Here is a 22,703-nt window from a genome sequence, read left to right on the forward strand (position 1 = left end):
GCCAGGCAAAGTACGTAACATGACGTTCCCACCGTTAAGAAGCTAACCTGAAGCTAAGACGGACTACCGTTCACATTGATAGACTATAAGACGTTTTTTTAGTTATGGTTGCCTCACATTATTACCTGTGACTTTTTTGAAAATAACATCGTCAGTGTTTTTGAACGTAGTTAACCTTAAATCAGTTTATATTAGCTTGTTTACGTACCTAGTGTTAGCTAGCATGTTAGCTAGCACATAAGCTACTGCAGTGTTACATGCTAAGCCTGTAAGTGAACAGCTTTATCTTCACATACATCATTTGTTGCTTTGCAAGATGACTGACACTTTCATCTATATTTTATAACATTATTAGAGCTTTGAGACTGGTACACTGGACTCCGATGAGGAAGTGAACACGGCTGCTTCGACAAGCAGTCAAGCGAGGAGAAGAGGGAGTCGCATACGAGGCGCACCGGGCAGCGGCCGTGGGAGACGGGGCAGAGGTCGTCGTGTGGCCCGACACCCGAGGACCTGGGAGCCGAAGACACAGATGATCTTCATGTGATGAGCCAGTTGGTCCCTGCCGCTTACACTGGTTTCATCTCAAGATGGTTTTGCTTCAAAGACTGTGCTATGTGTAAATACTGTGCAATATATTATTTTCATTTCATTTATTTATTTCAAAGTTATATTTAAATATGTTTGCAACCTCAGTATTTGCTTTGCAATGAAGTGTATTTTGAAAGTGATTGGTTTCTCATTGCATAAATATACAACAATGGGAAGATTACTTACTACTATCAATATACTTTTTCAATCAATTCAAGGCATTACAAATATATTAATTTGGGGTAATCAGATTCACTGGTTCAGTACTACCGATGCAGTAGCTCAAAGAAAAGCATAAAACATTTATCAAAGTACAATGATGTATTATTGTCAAGCTTTATTTTGCATGAATAAAATACAGTAGTTGTGTTGAATATTCCTTCCTCAGCTGTCCCCCCCAGCAAAGTCAGCATCTGTGGAGAAAAGCAACATGAGTATCAACATGAGTATGTGAAACTGATCCAGGAAAAAATATTCCTCCTCACAAATGTATCACGCATCTTAGCATTTAGCATTGCACGGGATGCTGCGTTGTCGATAAAATAGTGAAGCTAACTAAACAGTCAGAAACAGACGGGGGAACATTTGGCCGTGAGAACACAGACAACGACACACACACGTCTGGAAAACTCTCAAAAACAGATTAGACCGCTTGGACACGAACATATTTTCAGCTATTATGCTACAAACACCGCTAACCAATAGCCGTAGCACTGTGGGCCTAGCAACTAGCAGCCTGATTAGAACTAGCAGCCTGATCACAACAGCACAGTAGCACACGGTCACAGAGTGCGACTACCATGGAAAATAAAAGATGAATGAAACAGAGATAATTACCGGTCAAGCCGAACGCATCGTTTGTGAACTCTGTCGGTGTCGTTGCTTCTGTGGAGCTGCTCCGATGTTTGCATCTGCTCGATCTGTTTCCTTCTTTTTAGCTCGTTTTTGCTTGTGGTCTTTGTCGTATATGCAGTTTCTGGCAAAGGAGCCGGGCAGTTTTGTCGATGCTTGGCGTGTCTCTGCCGCGGTGTTTTCAAACTAACTCCACTTCTGCTGCGAGCTCCTCGTTGTGAAGACGTGAGCTTGGTCGTGACCGAGCGAGTGAGGCTGTGCACAGGTTCTGCAGCGCTGAGCCTCATACCCGGATGACTGACAGAGCGGAGAGACGCCCCCCTGGCTGTGATTGGACATTTTTGCTCGGGCGCGTGGATTCTGGCAAATGGCATTAAAGGCAGTAGGGGGAGCTGAATGACCCAGAGTCTGTCACAGACGATCTGTCTCACATTTTACTACCAGCATATAGCGACAGTTTCAGCAAATATGAAAAAAAGTTCTTTTTGCAAATCCTACCAACAGCAGCTTTAATAAGACATAATAAGTGTACCTCACTCAGTTTTATCAACCTGTTCTAAACACTTGGTTTAAACAAGTTAACTGTAACTTTGGGTTGAAAAGGCTTGTTTACTTGGTATGCTCGAGTTGGATTCACTTAGAAGTCCTTAGAAAAAGTGCCTTTTTCAGTGTAACTAAGTACATTTACTCTCATGCTAAAGTAGCCTATATTTCATTGCATTACATATCATTACAGCTTAAACATGTTTTGTAAAAATCAGCAAATATTTCCTCGAGGTCCTCTAGCTGTCGATTCTGTGTGCACAGAAAAAAATATCCGGGTTTTCGGCTGAGCCTTGGTTCTGTAAATCGAAAACAAAACAAATGGCTCACTGTGTGCAGTCAATCGCTCGTCTACACCTTAAGAGACATGCTGGCGGGACATGCATGCCGCAGCTTTGGCCTAGTGGTTTGCAGGTCGGTCTCCCACACTAAGGACCTGGCTTCCAAGCAAGGCCAGAGCAGGAAAATCACAACAAGAGGGTTGCACACTCAGAATAAAAAAGGTTTTTTTGCTAACCATCTTAAGTTTACTTTACTTAATTTTTTTGAGGCAACGAGTTTATTTCTTTTTTTTAAGTAAAGCCAATTTATTCGATGGTACAGTGTATGGTGCTGAGTCAGTTTGTCATTTTAGCTCATCGTACAATCTACCTTCTTCTATTAACAGAATATAGGAATTGGAAGCATGAAGTATACAGTATGGGTGTAATAAAGAATGAAAATAACACTGAATATCAACCTTAGTTACTTTTTCTGATTCCACTGCACATCTTCCAAAAGTATTTTAAACTCACATGTATTTTTAAGTGAAACACTCAAATAAACCGAATCAAAATCAATCAGTATTTCCGGATGGAGAGTAGTCTCCTGTCTCTGATTCAGCGCGTAACATGGCAGCAGATAGGACCCTGCCTTTGGAATCATAATGTTTACCCAAACACAGTCAGACTTGCCTTCCAAGGGTCATTTCGGATTTCGGTCACTACTAAACCGAGCGCTTGTTAGAATGGTCATATATTTTACATACGGGTTGCTGTTTGCATGCATGGCATTTCCTGGAATCTTACTTGGAAATTTAGCTTTCCGATGTCCGAGTTGCACCGCTGAGCACTTGGCTACGTGCCCCAAAGTCACAGCCGAATGTGTAGAAATAGTGAGGGAGCCGGGCTGTGGTTGCTGTCCCATGTGTGCCAGATTGGAGGGGCAGCTCTGCGGGGTTTACACGCCGAGGTGCTCCAGTGGCCTGAGGTGCTACCCAAGCACAGGGGCTGAATTCCCTTTGCAGCAGCTCATCCAGGGTTTAGGTCGATGTGGGCAAAAAGTGGAATTAGACGTATCGACAAGTCTGGATCACCAAGCAACAAATGGTAAGTTTCCTGAGGGAAAACTACAGAGAGGTAGAGAAAAGGGAGTATTTAAGCTGCTCGTGTTTTTTATTTTATATTAGCAGTTGGTCAAATTACCATGTGTTGTATAACATGTGTCTCCCAACTCTGCATTTCCCTCAGCTCTTCTAACCATTTTAGTCTCTTTTAGTTTATTGGCTTCATGAACCGCATTTGGCAACAATAGAGCAAGCTATTTTCCTCGGAAGTTGGTGGAGACCAAAACAGAGCTAAAAGGACAACAAACATGTGACTAACAGAGAGCCAGAAACAAGACTGGTCAGGGTCAAGATGCAAGTAGGCTTTTATTATTGTTGGATCACTTGCCTTAAAGTTTAATACACATGCAAACTGTGGATAGAACTAAGATAAAAAAAAACTTATGACCAAACCTTTGAATGCTATGTAACAGCTGAATCAATGCCTTGACTCTCTTGTAGACATTGCTACTTATTTCAGTTAGATTGGAAGTCTGTAACTTTTTGATGAAAGGATGAGCACCAAAGCTTGTTTCAAGAAGTATTAATTTTTGGATGATGATACAGCATATAAAAGCCATAGCATAAAAGTGATATAGTACTAGAATAGTGTATATGTTTAGGATCTGTATCAACTTGTTTTTTAGATTGTTAGATTGGTCCTCTGCCACGTACTTGCTTACTGTAATTTAATATAGACTCTTCCATGGTTGTCAGGGAACATATTGATTAATAGTTCTCTACCAGCATCAGCCAAACAGCTAGTTTTGACGTGTCACCAAAGCTGGGCATGATGTTCAAACAATTGAATACCATGCAAAATTATTCAAACCTCTGAATAAGGGATATTCATGAAAAGCTGCCCACTGAGTCAAAACATTATTTTTCACAGAAGGCCTCTTATTATGCCAGATAAAGAAAAAACACCTCTACATCAAATGCAATTCGATCACAACCAAGTACCAAAAAGAAATGACCCAGAAATTCTGTGGGGACATAGACATTTTATGCTTCTCTCTCCCACATAATAGTTATTAGGGACAAAAGGTTACTATTGATTCCTGAAACTGAATGTTGACATATCCAATTTGTTTGGCAGGAGGTGGGAGGCCCACATCTGTGATCGCAAACAAGCAGTACCCGTGCGATGAACCCGTAACATGTCTATATCCTCAAAGCTCTCCCATTGGGAGCCTGTCATTTTGATGTAGGATTATGTTTGTGGTACTTGAGACAGGCAATTAAAATTAACTTTAACACTTAAATGTTGCAGTCTCAACATGCAATTATTATGGAAGATGCACACACATGCAGACTCTCCTGAGAAGTGTGTTGAGAAAAGTTACAGATCTCCATGGCAACAGGTGCCGTCTGATTTGTCAATCGGGCTCTTTTCGTTCACATCTCATACCAACTCCATGAGGAATGCGCTCGAAATACCGAATTATTTTCTGACAAGAGAAGACTGAGCAGAGGTGATTTTCTGTTTTCCCTTGCATTTGGTTTGAGTAAACACAGACTTTTGGTGGGAGAGGCTAGTGAAAACAAACCTAATTCCATCCTCTGTAACTTAAGCTCGGTCTGATGGACTTGTCTGTGCTCTCTGCTGAGATTTACCGCCTTCGGTGTTTAAACCAGTTAGAACACATAAAGAAAAAATGGAGAATGAGTGTCAGTTGGGACTGTGGTTCACCCTTAGTTCACTGTGTTGTGCTTGGCTTTTCAAGCATGAGTAACTGCTGGCTGTCAGACGTCAACATCTGTCTCTTTTGTAAAATGAACATTGTGATTGTACTATAGGACTTCAGTTGTGGTTATTTGGTGTGATTCTGAGTTCAGATGGAAATATTCTTCACTAAACTGAAGTAAACACCACGGCAGCCAGAGTAAACAGTCCAGAGTTCATACAAACCTCTGCAGCTTTTACACACTTTATATCCTCTCTAAAATGTTGCCATTATTTTGTGCTTTTAATACTGCTGATGTCATCAATGTAGCATTTACCACCTGCGTTCCTGCTCCACCTCCTGTAATTTTACCAATTTCCACATGGCAAAGGTGACCGAAAATGGTAACACTGATGTTTGAAATCCATAGTTTGATATCTTCCAATCGCATGTAATATTTTAAATCACACACCATCGTCAGTGATTCCATTACAGCTATTTTTGTAATGGGAGTGGACTCGCAGTCATGGTCCACACATGTCTAGAGTTAGCTTCAATCCCCAAATGAATCCAAAAACATTTCCCTTCCTTCGAATCCTGGACAAAGCAGCGGTTGGGCTAAACTTGGGCTACGTCCACGCTAATACCTTTAAAAAAAAAAATGATCACTGTCCAGACGAGTATTTAGGCTCAGCATCAGAATTATCTCCATCCATACTAACACGCCGGAAGACGCATATAACGGGACGTTTGTGTAGTTTGTAGTAGTTAGTTGCATAAAAATGATAAATAAGCAACAGCAAAGGTGAAAAGTAAGACCAGGGATTTCTTTTCTTGAACTGACGACAAGGTGAAACTGTTGAGAATAGTTCGGGTTTGCAACATTTATATTTCGTCATACATGTTGCAGTCACTGCCGGTAGTTATCATCATCGTTCCCCAAAAGTCTCCAATACCCTCTGTCCAGACTTAAACACTTTTTTATTTGAACTAAAACTCTGTTTCAAGGTCAGGAAAAGTGTGCAAGGGACTTAAACATAAAATGTCTTCAGCTCTTGCTGCCTCTTGACAAGTAAGCAAAATATGGGGGAAAAAATATGTGCTGTATACAAACAAATATATCATTTCCGTTTATATATTGGGCTTAATCCACCGTTAGTGAAGGAGTGACTCGCACTTTGAATAACAGATATGAGTCTGATCACTCTCAGAGCCAGTGGTCTCCACTGTATATCACCAAGAGAGTTTCCTTAAAAAAAAACCATAACATTTTTCTCCTTCAGATATTTCTGTTTACTCCTGTTTGTTTTTTTTAACTTTATACGCAGTTACACTCCACAACGGCCAGAGGTTGCTGTAACTAAATAAGAAATATTGCTAACACAAATTTAGCCTATTTCGAAGCATTTTGACTTGGCATAGTCCGGAAACAAGTGTTAGAAATAACATTACTGATGGTTCTGTTAAATTTAAGTATCTCTGTGTGACATTTTTAGAACCCTGAAACTGAAGTAGCTGAATCCATTTCATTTTATAATTTACTTGTTATATTCCAACTTCAACATATCCAAGTGTTCACTGTGAAAAAAGACTGCAGTGAAGGTGTTTAAGTGTGTGGGAATCGCAAACTTTAGTAGCCAGACTTAAGGTTAAATTCTCAAGCTCAGGAAGTCTAGACTCAAATGATTTTTTTTAATGATGACCATGGAATGTTACCATTGAATCACGGACTGGGAGCGGTTTGACAGTGACTTTAGCGAGTTGACATGTTAAAAGTTCACAGTCCAAAGCCAATCTGGCACTTGATCCACGATGTGCCACGGTTCTCAGAAAAGGGAGCCAAGAGCTCGACTCAGGAGGTGCAAGTTAAAGTCAGCCAGTCTGTACTCTACAAGATCCAGGAAACAGGCAGGCGAAGAGCAAAGGTGCACATGGCACAAAGACAATGTGGCAGAGAGCAAGTGGAAATGGAGCAGGTATATACTAGTGGGGGCTAATGAGGGAATGGGAAACGTGAGCAAGTGAGAGACAAGTGGCAGGGTCAGAGGCGACAACACAATCCGAACATGTACCGTGCACTCCAACAAATGGAATGAATGAATGGGTGAATGAAACGATTAAGGAGGAGTCTGAAACTCTGCAAATCAAACTAGTCTATCAGGGAATTGCATACAAATCCAGCACCTATATTCAGTTGGATACTGATTCAGGAAGGTGTCTGCCCTCTATGTATTGAGGCAAAACGTAAGGTTGTGGAAGTCTGTGTGGATGGGGTTTGGAGTGAGTCAGATTTTCATGCAGGAAACCGGAGTCTACGTCCTGTCTAGAGGGACGCATATTTCTGCCTGAACCCGAACAGAGTTCAAGGGAATAATAACTGAGCCTTTCAAAAGCATTCTGGTTTTTTTTTATCTACACAAATAAATTTAAACAGAAAGGAAAACATTCCATAAAATTGAATCAGGAACAGCAATGACAAAAGTAAAAATCATCATCAACTTTAAATCAGAGTTTTGAAACTGCGTATTACAAAGTACGTGGTCGTTTTAAAGACACCAGACCTCTAGCGGTAGTTATGCAAATGACCACTAGAGGTCAGCAGTGGACCTGGTATGTCCGTCAAGTTTGTATACTAAATAAATTTTTCTTATATTCTATAATTGTGCTGATTCTCTGCTATGTCACCCTAACCCTAACCATCACCCTTACCTTTACAAGCTCATTAACCATGTGCTGAAAAGCCACAATGCTCTTAAGGTGAAAAAATATTTGTGGCCTAGAAGCGTTATTTTAGGAAACGGTCAACATTGGTAGTTTTCACCACATATGACATAGTTTGTACTATGAGCTAGAGGACTTGAATTATTATTCAGTTATTATTTGTTTGCTCACGCTCGTAGACCAGTCCTCTATTTATGACTGATTTTTTTCATATATAATCTCCTGGGAAATCTGTGAAAATCATTGTTATGAAAGAAAAAAAACTATTCTTGGATCCACCCCTTTGGATCATCAACGGATTCTTTCTTGGCCCATCTCCCATCCTTCAACCAAGTTTTTGTGGAAATCCGATTGGTAGTTTTTGCGAAATCCTGCTGATAAACAAACCAACAAATGGAAAAACAACAGACAGGGGTGAAAACATAACCTCTTTGGTGGAGCTAATAAAAAAAGTAGAGGTGAAAACTTGACTTTTCCTTTCTTCCAGACACCATACATCACTGCATTGTAACTTCCATGAATATTGAAACCAATATTAGCCATGTTCCCCCAAACATGAAGTCATTGAAGAAATGTTTTTTATTTTGAAAGTAGGTGTTAAGCCGTTATTGGGAGGACTACTCGGACTGCAAATCTGACAAAAGATAAAGTCTCATTTTCTGCAAGATTTTTACTAAAAAGGTTTTTAATACAGAGTGAGCGGCACCCATGTTGTTGAATAGGAAGATACCATCATACAATTCATTTCAAAATGTAAAAGAACATATTCTAACTTCGCAAATCCATATTGCCTTTCTTTTAATGGCTGATGCAATATTTGCACAGAAATCCAAGGTTGTGTCGGAAATCGATCATTCATTTACTCCCCCCTGCTCACTAATCTGTGAAGTGGACTATATGGTGAACTCATCTGCAAAATAAGAAAAGACTTGTGGACACACACATCATCTGAATTCTCTTAGGGAAACTTGGACAATTTTGTTTTCAGCACCCCGAGCGCAATGCATGATGGTATAAATTGCTCCGTTTAGCGACCATCGGTTGTACACTAATTTTTGCGCTGCATTGTGGGCTACAATTGGGTCCACTAAATAAGGTATAAAAAAACTAACAATAATTCAGATAAGACTATGTTACAATAAGCCTGCATGTGCTTCTTCACTTGCATTAAGTCATATTCACCATCCACCCCTCCAGTTCTTCCTCTTTTCCCTTGTCAGAGGGATCAGAGGAGGAAGAGGAGGGCAGACTCAAGTCAGCAGCCAGCATGGACTCCATCTCTCTCTTTGTTTCTTTCCACCAATACTGCTGCTGCTGCTGCTGCTGCTGCTGGCTTTTGACAACTGTCTCTCTGATATCCTATTTGCAGATGCTGGGCCCACTGCTGGTGTTCCCCAGGTGCCAAGGCTTCTCTCTTTGAAGCTGCGGTGAAGCCATTTTTCTGTTGACCTCTGCCTTCTCTTACGAAAACTGTCTGCGACTCTCTACCTATAGCCAATCCCTCAGCTCTGTGCTCCAGTCCGGTTCTGGCTGCTGGATGCTCTGCTATCTGTGGAGCATGAGCGCTCTCTTGTGGGATCTGTTGGTTGTTCTGTTGAAGCAGCGCTCTCACTTCTCTGAAGCTCCTGAGTGTGTGTGACTTCCTCTGGGTCCGTCTTATTGCTGTAGGAATGTGGGCACTGAAGGTCAAAACCCTCCACACAAGCTGAAATATTGTTATCTTTTATTTTGTGGCTTTTGGTATCTCCAACACTTAACCTCCTGACAGTGTTTGACATGATTCTCGGTGGTGTTCCAGATGTGTCTTGCCTCCTGACCAGGGTTAAAGATGTGGACACTGTAGAGACCAAGGCAGAATGACTTTTCTCGTTTAGAATGTTCTCTCATTGAATTTTGGCATCACGTATCTATCTACCATTTACTATTTGCTTATGAGCATGCATACAAGGAGCATATTGGCTCTTTATTTGTCATTAAAGCAATTATTAATGTTGTATTTTGCGTGAACATATTCTAAAACCACTGTCATGTGGTTTGTCAATAAATTTCTTATGCAAAAAAATCAAAACTACCATATCACTCTCCTGTATAATCCTTTTTGCACTTTTGTCCATTTTTTACCCTGCAGGTGATTCCTAGCTGAGACTTGTTCTCCCTCCTTTATTCGCCCCCTAATGTCTTTAATTACTTTATGTAGATGTCAGTGCACATAGTATGTGGGCATCACACATCCACCTGAAAAAGTGAAGCCATAAGAGTTCACTCGAGGTAGGAGCTGCATGTTAGCGCCTACAATTCTTAGAAATTTCCTCCCCCTGAGGTGTAAGTAGGAAGTCCAATGGTTAAATGTAGAGTCACATGTTTTATACTATGATTACAATGTAAAATCAGAATGGGGAAAGAATGCATAAAGGACATTTAATCTGTGCCATTCTGACAAACTTGAGGATCACTTTGTGCTACATTTCAGAAGGAAATATTCCACTTTTAAATACAATACATTTTCGCCACAATGATTAACAGTTAGGTAGATTCAGATAAAGATTATGTATATATAATATCAACATTTAAAACTTAACATATTGAGAGGAAACCTCATAAATGCACAGATAAATTCCATCTCAGCCACCTTTTCTACATCAAACATTTTAATCGGTGTTAATGCATCAGCACATATCATTTATTTATGTAGAAATAAAACTTGAAAAGACAAATTATTTTAATAGTGAGTAAATAATTCTATTTATTCTTTTATAAATAATTCACCTTGACCTTAGAGTACACTTACTGTTTTTCAAGTCTGACAAACACTGTAGCAGTGCCAACTGGCAACATTTGTTCCTTTAAACTACAAAGGCCACTTCATTTTGTTCGAATGACACACACACAAACACAGCCACAAACAGTGAGAAGGTTTGAGGGGAATCTCTGGCTAAAATCTTCTTCATTATTCAATTTCTTTCTGTCGGTTGCCAGCAGTATAAAGTGTTTGAAGTGGTCGAGCCTTTGAGAGGAACCGTTTGCACTGACAATGGTTTGAAGTACTGTGAGGCCACTCGCTCTCTCTCGGCCATGGAGGTTCAGTGGATTGTTTGAGGCACAGCTCCAGCATGTAAGATAACAGGGCAAATACATTAATGCTAAGCAACTGTGGAAATACATTACTCATTCTGTGCTGCAAGAGAACTGTGAAAGCATTGCTCAAAGGCAATATACTAAAAGCCAACACTCCCAACAGCTCGAGACAGGTAGTTTCTATGGCACTGAAGACAGAATCAACAACACAGTATGTAGATGACAGCTGTTGGCTTAAGACATGTTTTTTCTTCTCCACGGAACATGCTGTCATGGGTTTTTCTAAGTGTCTATAGAAAACAAGGTCTGAAACACAACTATAGAAAAACCTTTATTACCTGTCTATATTTACGCCTCAGTTAGCTTGACAACAATACAGCGCACCTCCATTCACCATCGCCTTATCATACATACACTTTTCCATGTAATATACTTTACTAGCACATACCTCTGAAGGGAAAGGAACATTAGCCAGACTAACATTAAAAAAAAATTAAAAAGTCAAGCTCTCTCTTGCATATTGACTCTTCATATGAGAGATTCTTCCATTGTTTATGTATGAGGGGATATTTCAACAGGACTTGGATGGATCATAATTCTTTGCTTGTGTAAATGGCCAGAGGCTGGAATTTATCGCAGAAACACTGTTGTGACTATAGTGTGACTTCTGTGGCTACAAAGTTTCAACTCTCTGCCCGTGGCCTTTCTGCTTCATTGTAAGATTTCCCTGTGTGGCTATAGTCACTAAAAAACAGGACTGTTGTTATGGTTAGTCAGCTTGGGGATGGTACATTTTGACAATCAGTTTGTCCAATGGAACCATTGAGCAACATATCGTACAATGTATCGTACAACGTATCGGAAACGTATCGTACAACGTATCGTACAACGTATCGTACAACGTATTGTACAACGTATCGTTCAACGTATCGTACAACGTATTGTACAACGTATCGTTCAACGTATCGTACAACTAATCTTTTTATCTAGTCCAAACAGTAGGTTGACAGAGTTAAACTGCTGACATATCTGAATCCAGTACCTATGTCTACTGTCATAATGTGCACATAATGGAACCTAACCGATATGGGTTACCAATCTATGATGATGTTTGCACACTGTGTCACATTTGGTTTTGGTAAGCATACGGTGACATCACAGTTGTATGTGAGGTTAGCATACTGTGACATCACCGATGTATGTGGTTAGCAAAATGTGACATCACAGATAGATGAGGTAGGCATACTGTTTGATGGGTACATTGCTAAAATGACATTTTTTTTATCATTGATTACTAAAATATTTATTTCCTGTAAAATACTAACAATAACCCCTCCTGTGGCCAAATTTCTCGAAATGATCATAATTCCACCGACAACACATACATTTTCTCAACTCTTTGGCAATGCTGAGAAGTAATTGTGTTAAAGGCTTAACATGACTTGTGAGACAATTTTTTTTGTTGCAGTGTCGAAGCCACACTTACTTGGTCTTAACACCTGGCAGGACGCGCACTGATATTCACGTGCACAGACGCGCATTAACACGCACTTATTGTGTGAGTATTTCAGACAGCGTCATAGCATGTGTATGGAGCTCTAAAGATTTGCCGCGGGGCCTTTCTCTCTAAGGCGAGATTTACAACCTTCGAGTTCTCTGGTTTTGACAGCGCTTATTATACACACACACGCATACACACACACACACACACACACGAAGCCTCTGGCAGGTAGGTTATTTCCCCACGCCCACCCCTCCAAAAATAAATCCTTGCTCAGCAAGAAAAAAGCTTTCATCAGAAGTGCTTCATCACGAGTCTGGACTCACCTCCTGTGACTGGTAGTCAGATTATGCTCTTTAACGGCTTTTTGCCTCCTGTTGACATGAGTAACACCTGGGGCCTGTTCTAAGAAACAAGCTAAACATATTCAGGATATCTTTTTTTTATATCTAGCGCCACTGAACCTAACATCAGCCGTCCCAGTAACCTGTACTATGAAGCTGGCTATCAACTGTCTCAGTCAACACTGGGTTTTCATATACGGTTACGAATGTGTTCATGTGGAGCAACATCACCAGAACCGGTGGCTGCACGGTGGTGTAGTGCTGTCACCTGACAGCAAGAAAGTTCTGGGTTTCCATCCCGGTTCAAACAACCCATACAGGGTCTTTCTGTGAGGAGTTTGCATGTTCTCCCCGTGTATGTGTTGTTTCTCTCTAGGTTTTCCGACATCTTCCCACAGTCCAAAGACAAATTGGGGTGAGAGTGGATTTGAGATTCTAAAATTGACCCTAGATGTGAGAGTGAAGGCTTGTTTGTCTCTGTATGTTGGCCCTGTGATAAGTTGGCAACCTGTCCAGAGTGTACCACAACTTTCACCCAACGTCAGCTGGGATTGACTCCAGCCCCCCCCCCGCAGCCCTTTATGGATAAAGCGGTATAGATGATGGATGGATGATCAGAACCGGGAATAAAGTTTTTGATATGATATGAGAAGAAGCGCTGATACCTGCCAGTCAAGCTGGTTGTTGCAAGATCCAAAAGTGAAATTCAACAGAGGGAACTCTTAATTAAGTTCACATAACTACAAAAGAAACTCTAGAAATGATTTTAATTATTGTTTGACATCCTGTCAATAAGCACAGGAATTTTTTTTTAAGCGTATTATTTCTATTTGCAGTAAAATTATCAACACTCTCTGCAATCAAATAATCTCTGTTGAATTTGAGTGCAGCTATGATATTTATTAGCCTATGTATTTATTTACCCTGGTAACAAGTGAACCAGCTTCATAGGAAACTTAACACTTCAGAATCCTGTTTCGCAATACAGATAATGCAGATAATTGTGCGTGTGTAGCCCTCCGTGTATTTATGTTTCACAATTACAATCATCGGTGGCACGGTGACCCTTCTGAATCCATTTGCGTCGTACTGTGACTGCTTCTGCTCTGAATTGATTTCTTAACCTCAACTTTTTTGTGTTCTGTCTCTGCTCTCTCCACCAAATACTGAACATACTTTGTTACAACAAGCGGCAGGAAAAGCAGAGAGTGAGCCCACTGAGCAGACCTGTGCCATTAGCCCAGGTTTATAAACCTAAATGGTGCGGATGTAGCACATCGCTATTTCACAGAAAAGATCTTAGCAGGTCTGTTCACACAGTCACCATAGTAATTACAGCCATTCAACGCCTGACTGTCCAGCATAGCATCAGTCATAATAATGGACACAGGATGCCTTGAGGATACGGAGTGACTTAGTCTTCTAATTCCAGGATTAAGATGACTCGTAAAAAGAAAAAGGTCTGTTATTAGAAAAATATTTACTTTTAATAGCAGCTTGTGATTAAAGAATAGGTAAATCTAGATAATGTGTGTGTGCTTGGTGGTGGAGGTGTATGTGTGTGTGTGTGTGTGTGTGTTTGTGTGTAACATCTGCCAATTAAATACTAAATACAGACCTAAAAGTCCGATACAGATTGTCAGGCTCAAAAAACTGTCTCTTGAAAAGGACTTCTAGGAACCTACAATTATCAAATGTCACACTGGGATTAAAACCAGAAATGCTGAATTAGCTTTGAAAAGCTTTCTTTGGACCCAGTCATAAAGTTTGTTTCCGAGGATGCACAGGCAGATGTTTTGCATGCCTGACTTTCATTTGTGTGTTTATTCGCTGCAGAGGTGCATGGGACGGAGAATCCACTCACCAAGAGACCTGCCATTGATTCTTGGCTTTGGCAAGAGTCTGCCAGGAAGCAGCACTTGAACGAGCGCAAAACCAAGATGAAGACAAACCAACTGGAGGACCCACGGACCCCCAAAATGCCTCAGGTCAGGACTAAAACCTTTGAACCACCAGTGACAATTTAGGATTGATTTCCTCAACAACTTATTACACATTGTAAGTAGCTAAATAAGGTGAAAATGGACTTGGACCCCGGTTGCTATCTAAAAATTGTTAATCTTTCCCCAACAGCAGGATTCCAACTTTTATTTATTCATACACTGCAGTTTTACAGTACATGGTAAAGTGCAGTGAAATGCTCAGTCTGCATATGGAAAGCATCACAAAAGGTCAATAATGTGCCAACAGTGTCTGCTACAACACTGCCCTCCTCTGGGTACTCTTTCAATCAAACAAGCACGTTCATGTGCACACACACGCGCTTCTTATCATGATCTTATCTTCTTGTCTTATCTTATTGACAATCCATGGACTTTTTGGAGACTTACTGTAGCCTCACCTTAATAATACCCACTGCTTATCCAAATCATACCCCAACTCAACCCTCATTTTGAGCAAAAGCCAAGTTTGACATAGCACAAACTTATGCGCCGACTTACAACTGTATACAAAATGTATATGTTAATGCATCCAACTGTGAGTCTGAAATGCAAGAATTTGTGAAAATAACAATAAACATGCAACTATGCTCAAATCAGTGGATATAATGAGTCAGATTCTGAAAATGCCACATAGGAAGGTTACAGCTTCTAAACACACACACACACACACACACACACACACACACACTGTGCATTTATTGGCAAGTTTCTAATTATGTAGGCATCCAGGAGGAAGATGCGCTGCATTCAACCGGTATTCGTCTTAGCTTCAGTAACTGCACATAATGAGCATCTTCATGATGTAAAGTGATGTTGTTTTGCTCTCCACAGTGGGATGCTTGCTGGCAGTTTAACGCAAATCTATACAGTAGATTATAGGCCCTCATTCTCTAACATTCACCCAACATTTCACAGTCTCAAAGGCAGCTTCACAAAAATAAAAACAGTTCCTGGAACACCCTTAATGGGGTGGCGTACAAAAACGGATATTCTTTCTGTTTCATGCAAATGAGCTTGGGCGCAAGGGAGGCCCACATACATCTCAGCTTGGTGAACAATGATATGCATTTGCTCATTTTCTCCCTCACTTACCTCACTCAGTTGCAGCAAAACAAAACAAAACAAGAAAAAAAAATCATAGGCCGCAGGATACAAAACAATAGTAAAGATCATTAGAAGCAACAAAAGAGAGAATGCAGCAAAAGGAGTCGTGCAGCAGGGCAGGGGGAGGGATTCCAGACAGCTGGTGTCAAGCATGGATGCACTTCATTGTGGGTGGCCATACGAGGTCAAATACTGTACACAGAATGCATACCTTGCTGTCAGAGCTGGGGTCATGTCAGATTTGTAACACAAATGCCTTAAATCTATACAGATTTTTTTCAGATAATCATAAGCCTCTTTTTGATTTACATTGATGTTTCCATGTAAAGATGCTGTTATTTCAGTTGTCCTGACTTTAAGTTTAAATATAATCTTCCCCATTGGCCTCCTCAAACTTTTTTTGACAATTGCATATGTCTACATGGTAATCAAGCGAAATCCAAGCATTGTATTTTCTTTGTTCTTAGACAGCAGATTCTATTTAAAGCAGAGAACCTTGAGCGTTATACAGTTTTAAACAATAATATAACTGCAAAAAACAATTTAATGTAAAGATACAGTTGCATAATAGCGTCATGCAGGTGATGGTGGAGCTAATTTACCATCCTGCACACCAGCTACTGGTTTGTTTTATGTTGGCTAGGGAGCCACTTTACCTGCAGAGCGTCGCGATTTTCTTTCTCAAGGTGAGATCACATTGTATTATGCATGGTGAGAATTGTAGACTGCACTATTAGAGATAGAACACTAAATACACATGTAGCCAAATCTAACATAGGCTACATCCAGCAAACAATCAGCAATGAAACGCTCTAGTGGCATCGTAAAGGGATCTCTTTAAGGCCAGAAGGAGGAATGAAAACAGCACCCAATAACTCTTTTGATGTTGCCAACTTTGAATACATGGGAGCAAGTAGGCAACAGCGAAACTGCGTGTGCAAATACTGAGGATTGGATTACAGTAATGTGTCTTTAATATGAGAGACAGAGAGGAGCATGGAGTCAAAGACTGTATGAGAAAGCGTGAAAGAGTCCGCGCGCACGAGAGAATACTTTTCATCCATATGTTCAGATGTCTGATAAGGTTTGTGGCAGACTGTGCCTCCTCCTGCTTTTCTCTCTCATCCTCAGCCAACTAATCATGAGACTGTACCCCTTTGATCCCACTGGCAGCCTGATATACTGTGTGTGTGTGTGTGTGTGTGTGTGTGGCCGTGCCCACCTGCTGAGTCGCGCAGTCTAGCCACTCATGCTCCACTCCACCAGACTCACATCAATAATATTGGCCGAACTTTCTGCTTTCCTAATTGCACCTCGTAAAAAACGTTAGCTATAAATGTTCGTGTTTGTGACATTTTTACTGGACTCACAGAAGTACAGTATTTTACTCCTGCCATTCTTTTTCTTGGACAGAGCACATTCTGGCCTGAAATTCCAACTCTAACTTACTGTATGTACCCTTACTGTATTTCTTGTCTCCTCCCCTAACACTGCCCTGTAAATGTTTTTGTGAATCTGGTTGAGTTACAGTAGTTGTTGTTGTTGTCATCATTCGTGTGAATTATCATCATCGGTATGAATAACTGTAACCTTCATTTCCTATTCTTTCAGGGTGTCTGTGAGCAGGAGCTGGACCATGCCTTAGAGGAGATCTCCAAAATGACCTCTGAGGATAACAGAGGCCCACTGGAGAACCTGTACGGGCTCAAATTTCCAAACTGTGAGAGACATGGATTGTACAACCTCAAACAGGTGAGCCCCGGACATAGCCCTGGTCTCAACGCACTCATTTACACAAATGTTAACTTTGTTCGTCGGGTTAGCTGTTTTAAAGGGGCTGCAGTAGAAACACAAATGTGCCCCTAAAATGGAGAAAAATCTAGTATTTGGTGTATTGAGAAATTTATTTTTTAGGAAATAAATCAAGAAAGATGTTGAAGACACCATTTATCCATCTTTCCCACATCATGTTAACCCCTCCACCATGTCCCAATCAATGTCTGTTTGTTATGGTTGATATGTTTACAGTGCATCCACAGGAGTGTTATGGTCTGCATAATGTAATCACATTGCGGCCTATAAACATATGTAACTTGGCAAGAAAGAAGTACATGAACCTGTCCTTTATCTACATGTATACATTTTTCCATTAATCTAGTCAGGTATTCAAGTGTGTTACGATACTGAAAAAACAGACACAAATCATTCATGTTGCTCTTGTCCATACTGAATACATCACGATGAAAACATCACAGCTGGAGGTGTGGTGAAGGACACTTGGATTCAAATGTCAAAAAGCATCTGATGGTGTGAGCCATCACCACCTCGAAACAAAAGGACCTCACAAGACTTGCAACCAAGAACTGTTGTCGATTAACATAAAAATTAAAGGGTTAGAGTCACCTCATAGAGTTTAAAAGTTCACGAGTCCTAGTGTCTAAAAGGGAAGACCATTAAGTACTGTGGCTATACTCTGACTAGAAATCAACACCCAACAGTAAGTAACAACTAAAGGCTTAAAGGAATCATAGCATCACACCACATTGGGGGGACTGATTGATAAAACTAATAACAGAAAAAAAAATATATTTTATTTATTCCACCTTCCCTTACCTTAGAATCTTAGAATCTGTGGAATGCCGGCAGTGTTTGTAATTTTCTTATCAACTCGCAAAGTGAGCTATGGTTGCGGCTGTGTTGTGAGGCAAAGATCGCAATGTGATTGGTTGTACAGTGGATTCGTATTTCTGTTGTCTCTGCAGTGGCAGACATTTAGATATGGTGGAAAAGCAAAAGAAGAGAGGTACCTCTGATGACGTTATAAAGATTTAGTGATTGTTTTTGAAACCAATATATTCTTAATTTTGTCAGTTGGTAGAAAAGTTGTCGCTTGATGTTCACTGCGGTCTGCAACTACAACAAACCCTTAACCTGACCCTTACCCTAAGCCGACAGCATTAAAATTGATATAAAATCACGGTAAATGCATGGAATGTTATGTCGATTGTCTGCCATCTTTAGTATTCTCTGTAATATTGTGAGGTCTCGACCATACAATGCAAATTGCCTTGAGATAATGAATGTTGTGATTTGGCGCAATGCAAATAAAATTGAGTTGAATTGAATTAAATTTTTGTCAGTTGGTAGAAAAGTTGTCGCTTGATGATCACTGCGGTCTGCAACTACAACAAACCCTTAACCTGACCCTTACCCTAAGCCGACAGCATTAAAATTGATATAAAATCACGGTAAATGCATGGAATGTTATGTCGATTGTCTGCCATCTTTAGTATTCTCTGTAATATTGTGAGGTCTCGACCATACAATGCAAATTGCCTTGAGATAATGAATGTTGTGATTTGGCGCAATGCAAATAAAATTGAGTTGAATTGAATTAAATTTGCAAGTGGTGATCCAATGAACGACTTCATTCTCATCGTGTTGACAGTACCGTATTGTCAGTCGCAGAGGAAATGAAATTTCTTCCTTGTGGTCGTCTCACTTGAGCTATTGGCTACACTTCCTAACCTAATTTCCAGAGACACTTTAAAACAAGATGGGGCACAAATAAAAATATATAAACATTCGCCTCCTGATAGTGAAAAAATGGACTAGCTTATTGAAATTCAGCTCATATGATGGATTATCCATATCACATTCTCTGCAAAGCATTTTTTTGGTTCTCCAAATAAAAATGAACTAAGACTCACCAAGAACCAACAAAACTTTCTCTCTATGGGTGGTGTTGTGGACAGTTTCGTGAGTGTCCGGTGGAGAAGCAAAATAAAGATTGTTCAGAGTCGAGTTTTGTCTTTGTGTTTATATTCTCTTGCAAGTAGAAGGAACACGTTTTACAGAGCATCAAGATGGTCTGCAAAAGTGTTCAAAAGTGAGTTGTCTCACATCGAGCTTTATGGAGCAGAGAAGGCGCACAAAACAGGAAGTTTGTTGGATTCTTAGTTGGATGTTTTCAGACAGCATCTGTCTGGTACAGAGGGGAAACGGAACTTTCAGATGACAGCTGTCTAGATCAAAATATACAGACATACAAGCAGAGGTCAGGAGGTGAAAGGGTACATGCCGTCTGGTACTTTTCCATTCTGGTTGATTTGGCAGAATACATAGATATGTGCATATAAGGTATCAAATTTACCATTACAGTGGGAACCTTAACAAATGCCACAATGCTGGCCACACCCGTAGTACGTGATGTCACAGCAGGTGTTTTCCATCCACTGTCAAAGACAAAACACCTGCTGTGACATCACTCATTAGGATTTGGCCCCGGCTGCTTGGTGTTTGACAGCCACGGCCCGTAGAGAGCAGCGCAGCGGCAGTTTTCTGCTCCACGCAATCCATTGGCCACTTACTGTTTCATTATGAAGTGTAACACAAGAGCACGGAGAGACTCAAGTGGTTGCAGATGTCATCAGGTTGTTCTGGTAGTTGTTGTGAGTAGAATTATTGTGACCAGTCACTCCGATGAAAGAAAAAACATTTTGGTGTGAGCAGTAGCATTGAGAATTATTATGCCAACACGTGTAACACATTTGCGTTTTGGCCCAGTTTGATCTTTCTTTTTTTTTCCCCCCATTCTTTGTTTTTCACCTTTTTCTTTTTCCTTTCCTGACCTCTCTCTGTGCTTGTCTCTCCCACACACTAACACAGACTGTACATATCATTTGTTGCAGTTCTTCCGTGGATTTCCCCTCTCCGTTCTTTCATAGTCTGACGTCTGACTCACACATGCTCACACATACACTCACACACACACACACACACACATAAATTGGCAAAATATACACCCCCCCTTCCTGCCACCACTCTCCACACAAGTACCCCTCCCTCTTTTTTCATAAATTCACACACCCTCCTCCTCATCATCCTTAGCAGTGTGCTCTTAGAAGCGCACACACACACACACACACACACACACACACACATGCGTGAGAGATGTTGTCATCGAGAATGAGGCAACAAGTTTCTGAGCTCAAGGTTACAAGGCAATAAAATGTGTGGCGTACTTCATGGGAAGACTTTTGTTAAGCTGAGGAACGAACCGAGCTTCCGACTGGAGGCGTGAGTCTGAATTCTGGACAAACAAGGTCACATATCTAGTGTTGTCTTATGGGGATAGTAGAGCAGTAAAGAAGACTTGAATAGGTGCCACAGTTTCTTAAAGCAGGGCTCTCAACCACTCAGCCAATTTTCATCACTGGTCACAAACAACAGCATTGTCTTCGCACTGGAGTCTTCGGTTCCCAGGGAGGAACACTGTACCTCCTCAACACTCGGCTCCTTTTTGGAGTTTTCCCTCCTCGTTGCGCGGTAATTACTGTAACTGTCACTTTTTTTGTTCTTTTTCAGCGAAGGAAGAAAATGGAAAGTCTTTTCTCTACCCCCAGTTCTTCGTTCTTTCCGCCGTCCCCTACTCAGCTGCCCCGTGTGCGCAGCGTAAACTGTGTCCACTTCAATTACGACCTAATTTCTGAGTAGAGGGGGGCTCTGCGGGGGGGCTGGTCTACTGGCATGTCTGTGTGTTTGTGTGTGTGTGTGTGTGTGTGTGTGTGTCTGTGATAGCATGTGTGGCAGTGGATGGGCTGTGCGTTGGGGGCATGACCTGACGATGGGCTGTTATTGGGTGAGTGTTGTCCCACCCTAACCATAGCCCTCACTTTCATCCAATGGCCCCCTGCCACCGGAAGCCACACACACACACACACACACACACAAACACATCTTGAGCCACCATACGCCATGCCTCATTAGTGCACCCCCTGCTTCCCACTGTGCATCCTTACCCCTCCCTCGTTTTTTTCCAGTGTTTTCCAACTTTTAGAGTTTGTGTTTTTCTTCTCTCTCTCTCTCCAGTGCAACATGTCCACCCACGGCCAGCGGGGCGAGTGCTGGTGCGTTAACCCCTTAACTGGGGTCCAGATACCAGCGTCACCTAAAGTCAGAGGGGACCCCAACTGTAACCAGTTTCAAGAGGAGTTCAGAGAAATGCCCACTGCAGCCACATCACTCTAGCACAGCTCAGCAAACATCGGGACAGATTTGGGTTTTCTTCCAACTTCTATTGATTGGATGGTTCTATCAACATGTAAAAAAAAAAGGGAATGACAATTAGTCCATCTATCAATGACTAGTGACTTCCCTACTTTGTCTGCGGGACTCTGACCCAATCCCATTCATTCTATACCAAAAATGTACACTTAAAAAAAAAAAAGAGGAACAAATATAAAGTGTCATTTCTCATTAAATGTTCAGTGGCTTGATGTAGCCTTGTTTTCATGATTCTTTGCAAGTAGATAATTAAAGGTTTTATCAAACCCATGTTTTCACTGATTGTGTATTTTACTTTGACATTCAGTGAAAAACAGGTCTAAAATCGCTCGTTTTTTTTATTGTAATTTTTTATGACAATTCAGAGTAAAAGTGTCACGTTGCTCCGATGAACCCACACATACCAGTTTGAAAAGCTGTAGAGAGTTGTTATTTGTGAGCCGTTTTCAACACATCACATCAATTCCAAATGTGTCAGTAAAGTTAAATTACACTGAGAGTTGTAACACTGGAAACTGCTAGGTGGCATCACTATTCCTATCCCTGCTTTGCGTGTGTGTGTGTGTGTGTGTGTGTGCGCGCGTGTTGCTGGGGTTACTAATGAAGTGTTGACATGAGGAGGGATTAGAATGGAGGGCTGACATTGACAAATGTGATACTTAGTGGTAAAGGTGTCTATGAATAAACCAACCAACCTGAGCACACAGAGACACACACTCAGACACACGTAATGTGTCATCTTGGACTCACAATTCACACTATTCTCTGACATTTTTACACGGAATCCCCTATACACAGTGTTTCCCTGTTGAGTTGAGGTGGAAGGGTATATAACCGTCGTCACAGGGAGGTTTGTTGCTGGGAGACGAAATA

The 22,703-nt window shown here is 40.9% G+C and overlaps 1 protein-coding gene across 1 annotated transcript; it reads left to right on the top strand.

Annotated features, from left to right (window-relative positions):
- Positions 1 to 2,942: 2,942 nt before the first annotated feature.
- Positions 2,943 to 22,100, top strand: LOC118320384 (insulin-like growth factor-binding protein 2-B). Its single transcript, XM_035651082.2, has 4 exons — positions 2,943 to 3,353; positions 14,494 to 14,645; positions 17,376 to 17,516; positions 21,636 to 22,100. The coding sequence occupies exons 1-4, from the start codon at positions 2,993 to 2,995 to the stop codon at positions 21,792 to 21,794; spliced, it is 813 nt and encodes a 270-aa protein (XP_035506975.1). The 5' UTR covers positions 2,943 to 2,992; the 3' UTR covers positions 21,795 to 22,100.
- Positions 22,101 to 22,703: the final 603 nt, after the last annotated feature.

Source organism: Scophthalmus maximus, chromosome 14 (genome assembly GCF_022379125.1).
Source record: "Scophthalmus maximus strain ysfricsl-2021 chromosome 14, ASM2237912v1, whole genome shotgun sequence".
NCBI lineage: Eukaryota > Metazoa > Chordata > Actinopteri > Pleuronectiformes > Scophthalmidae > Scophthalmus > Scophthalmus maximus.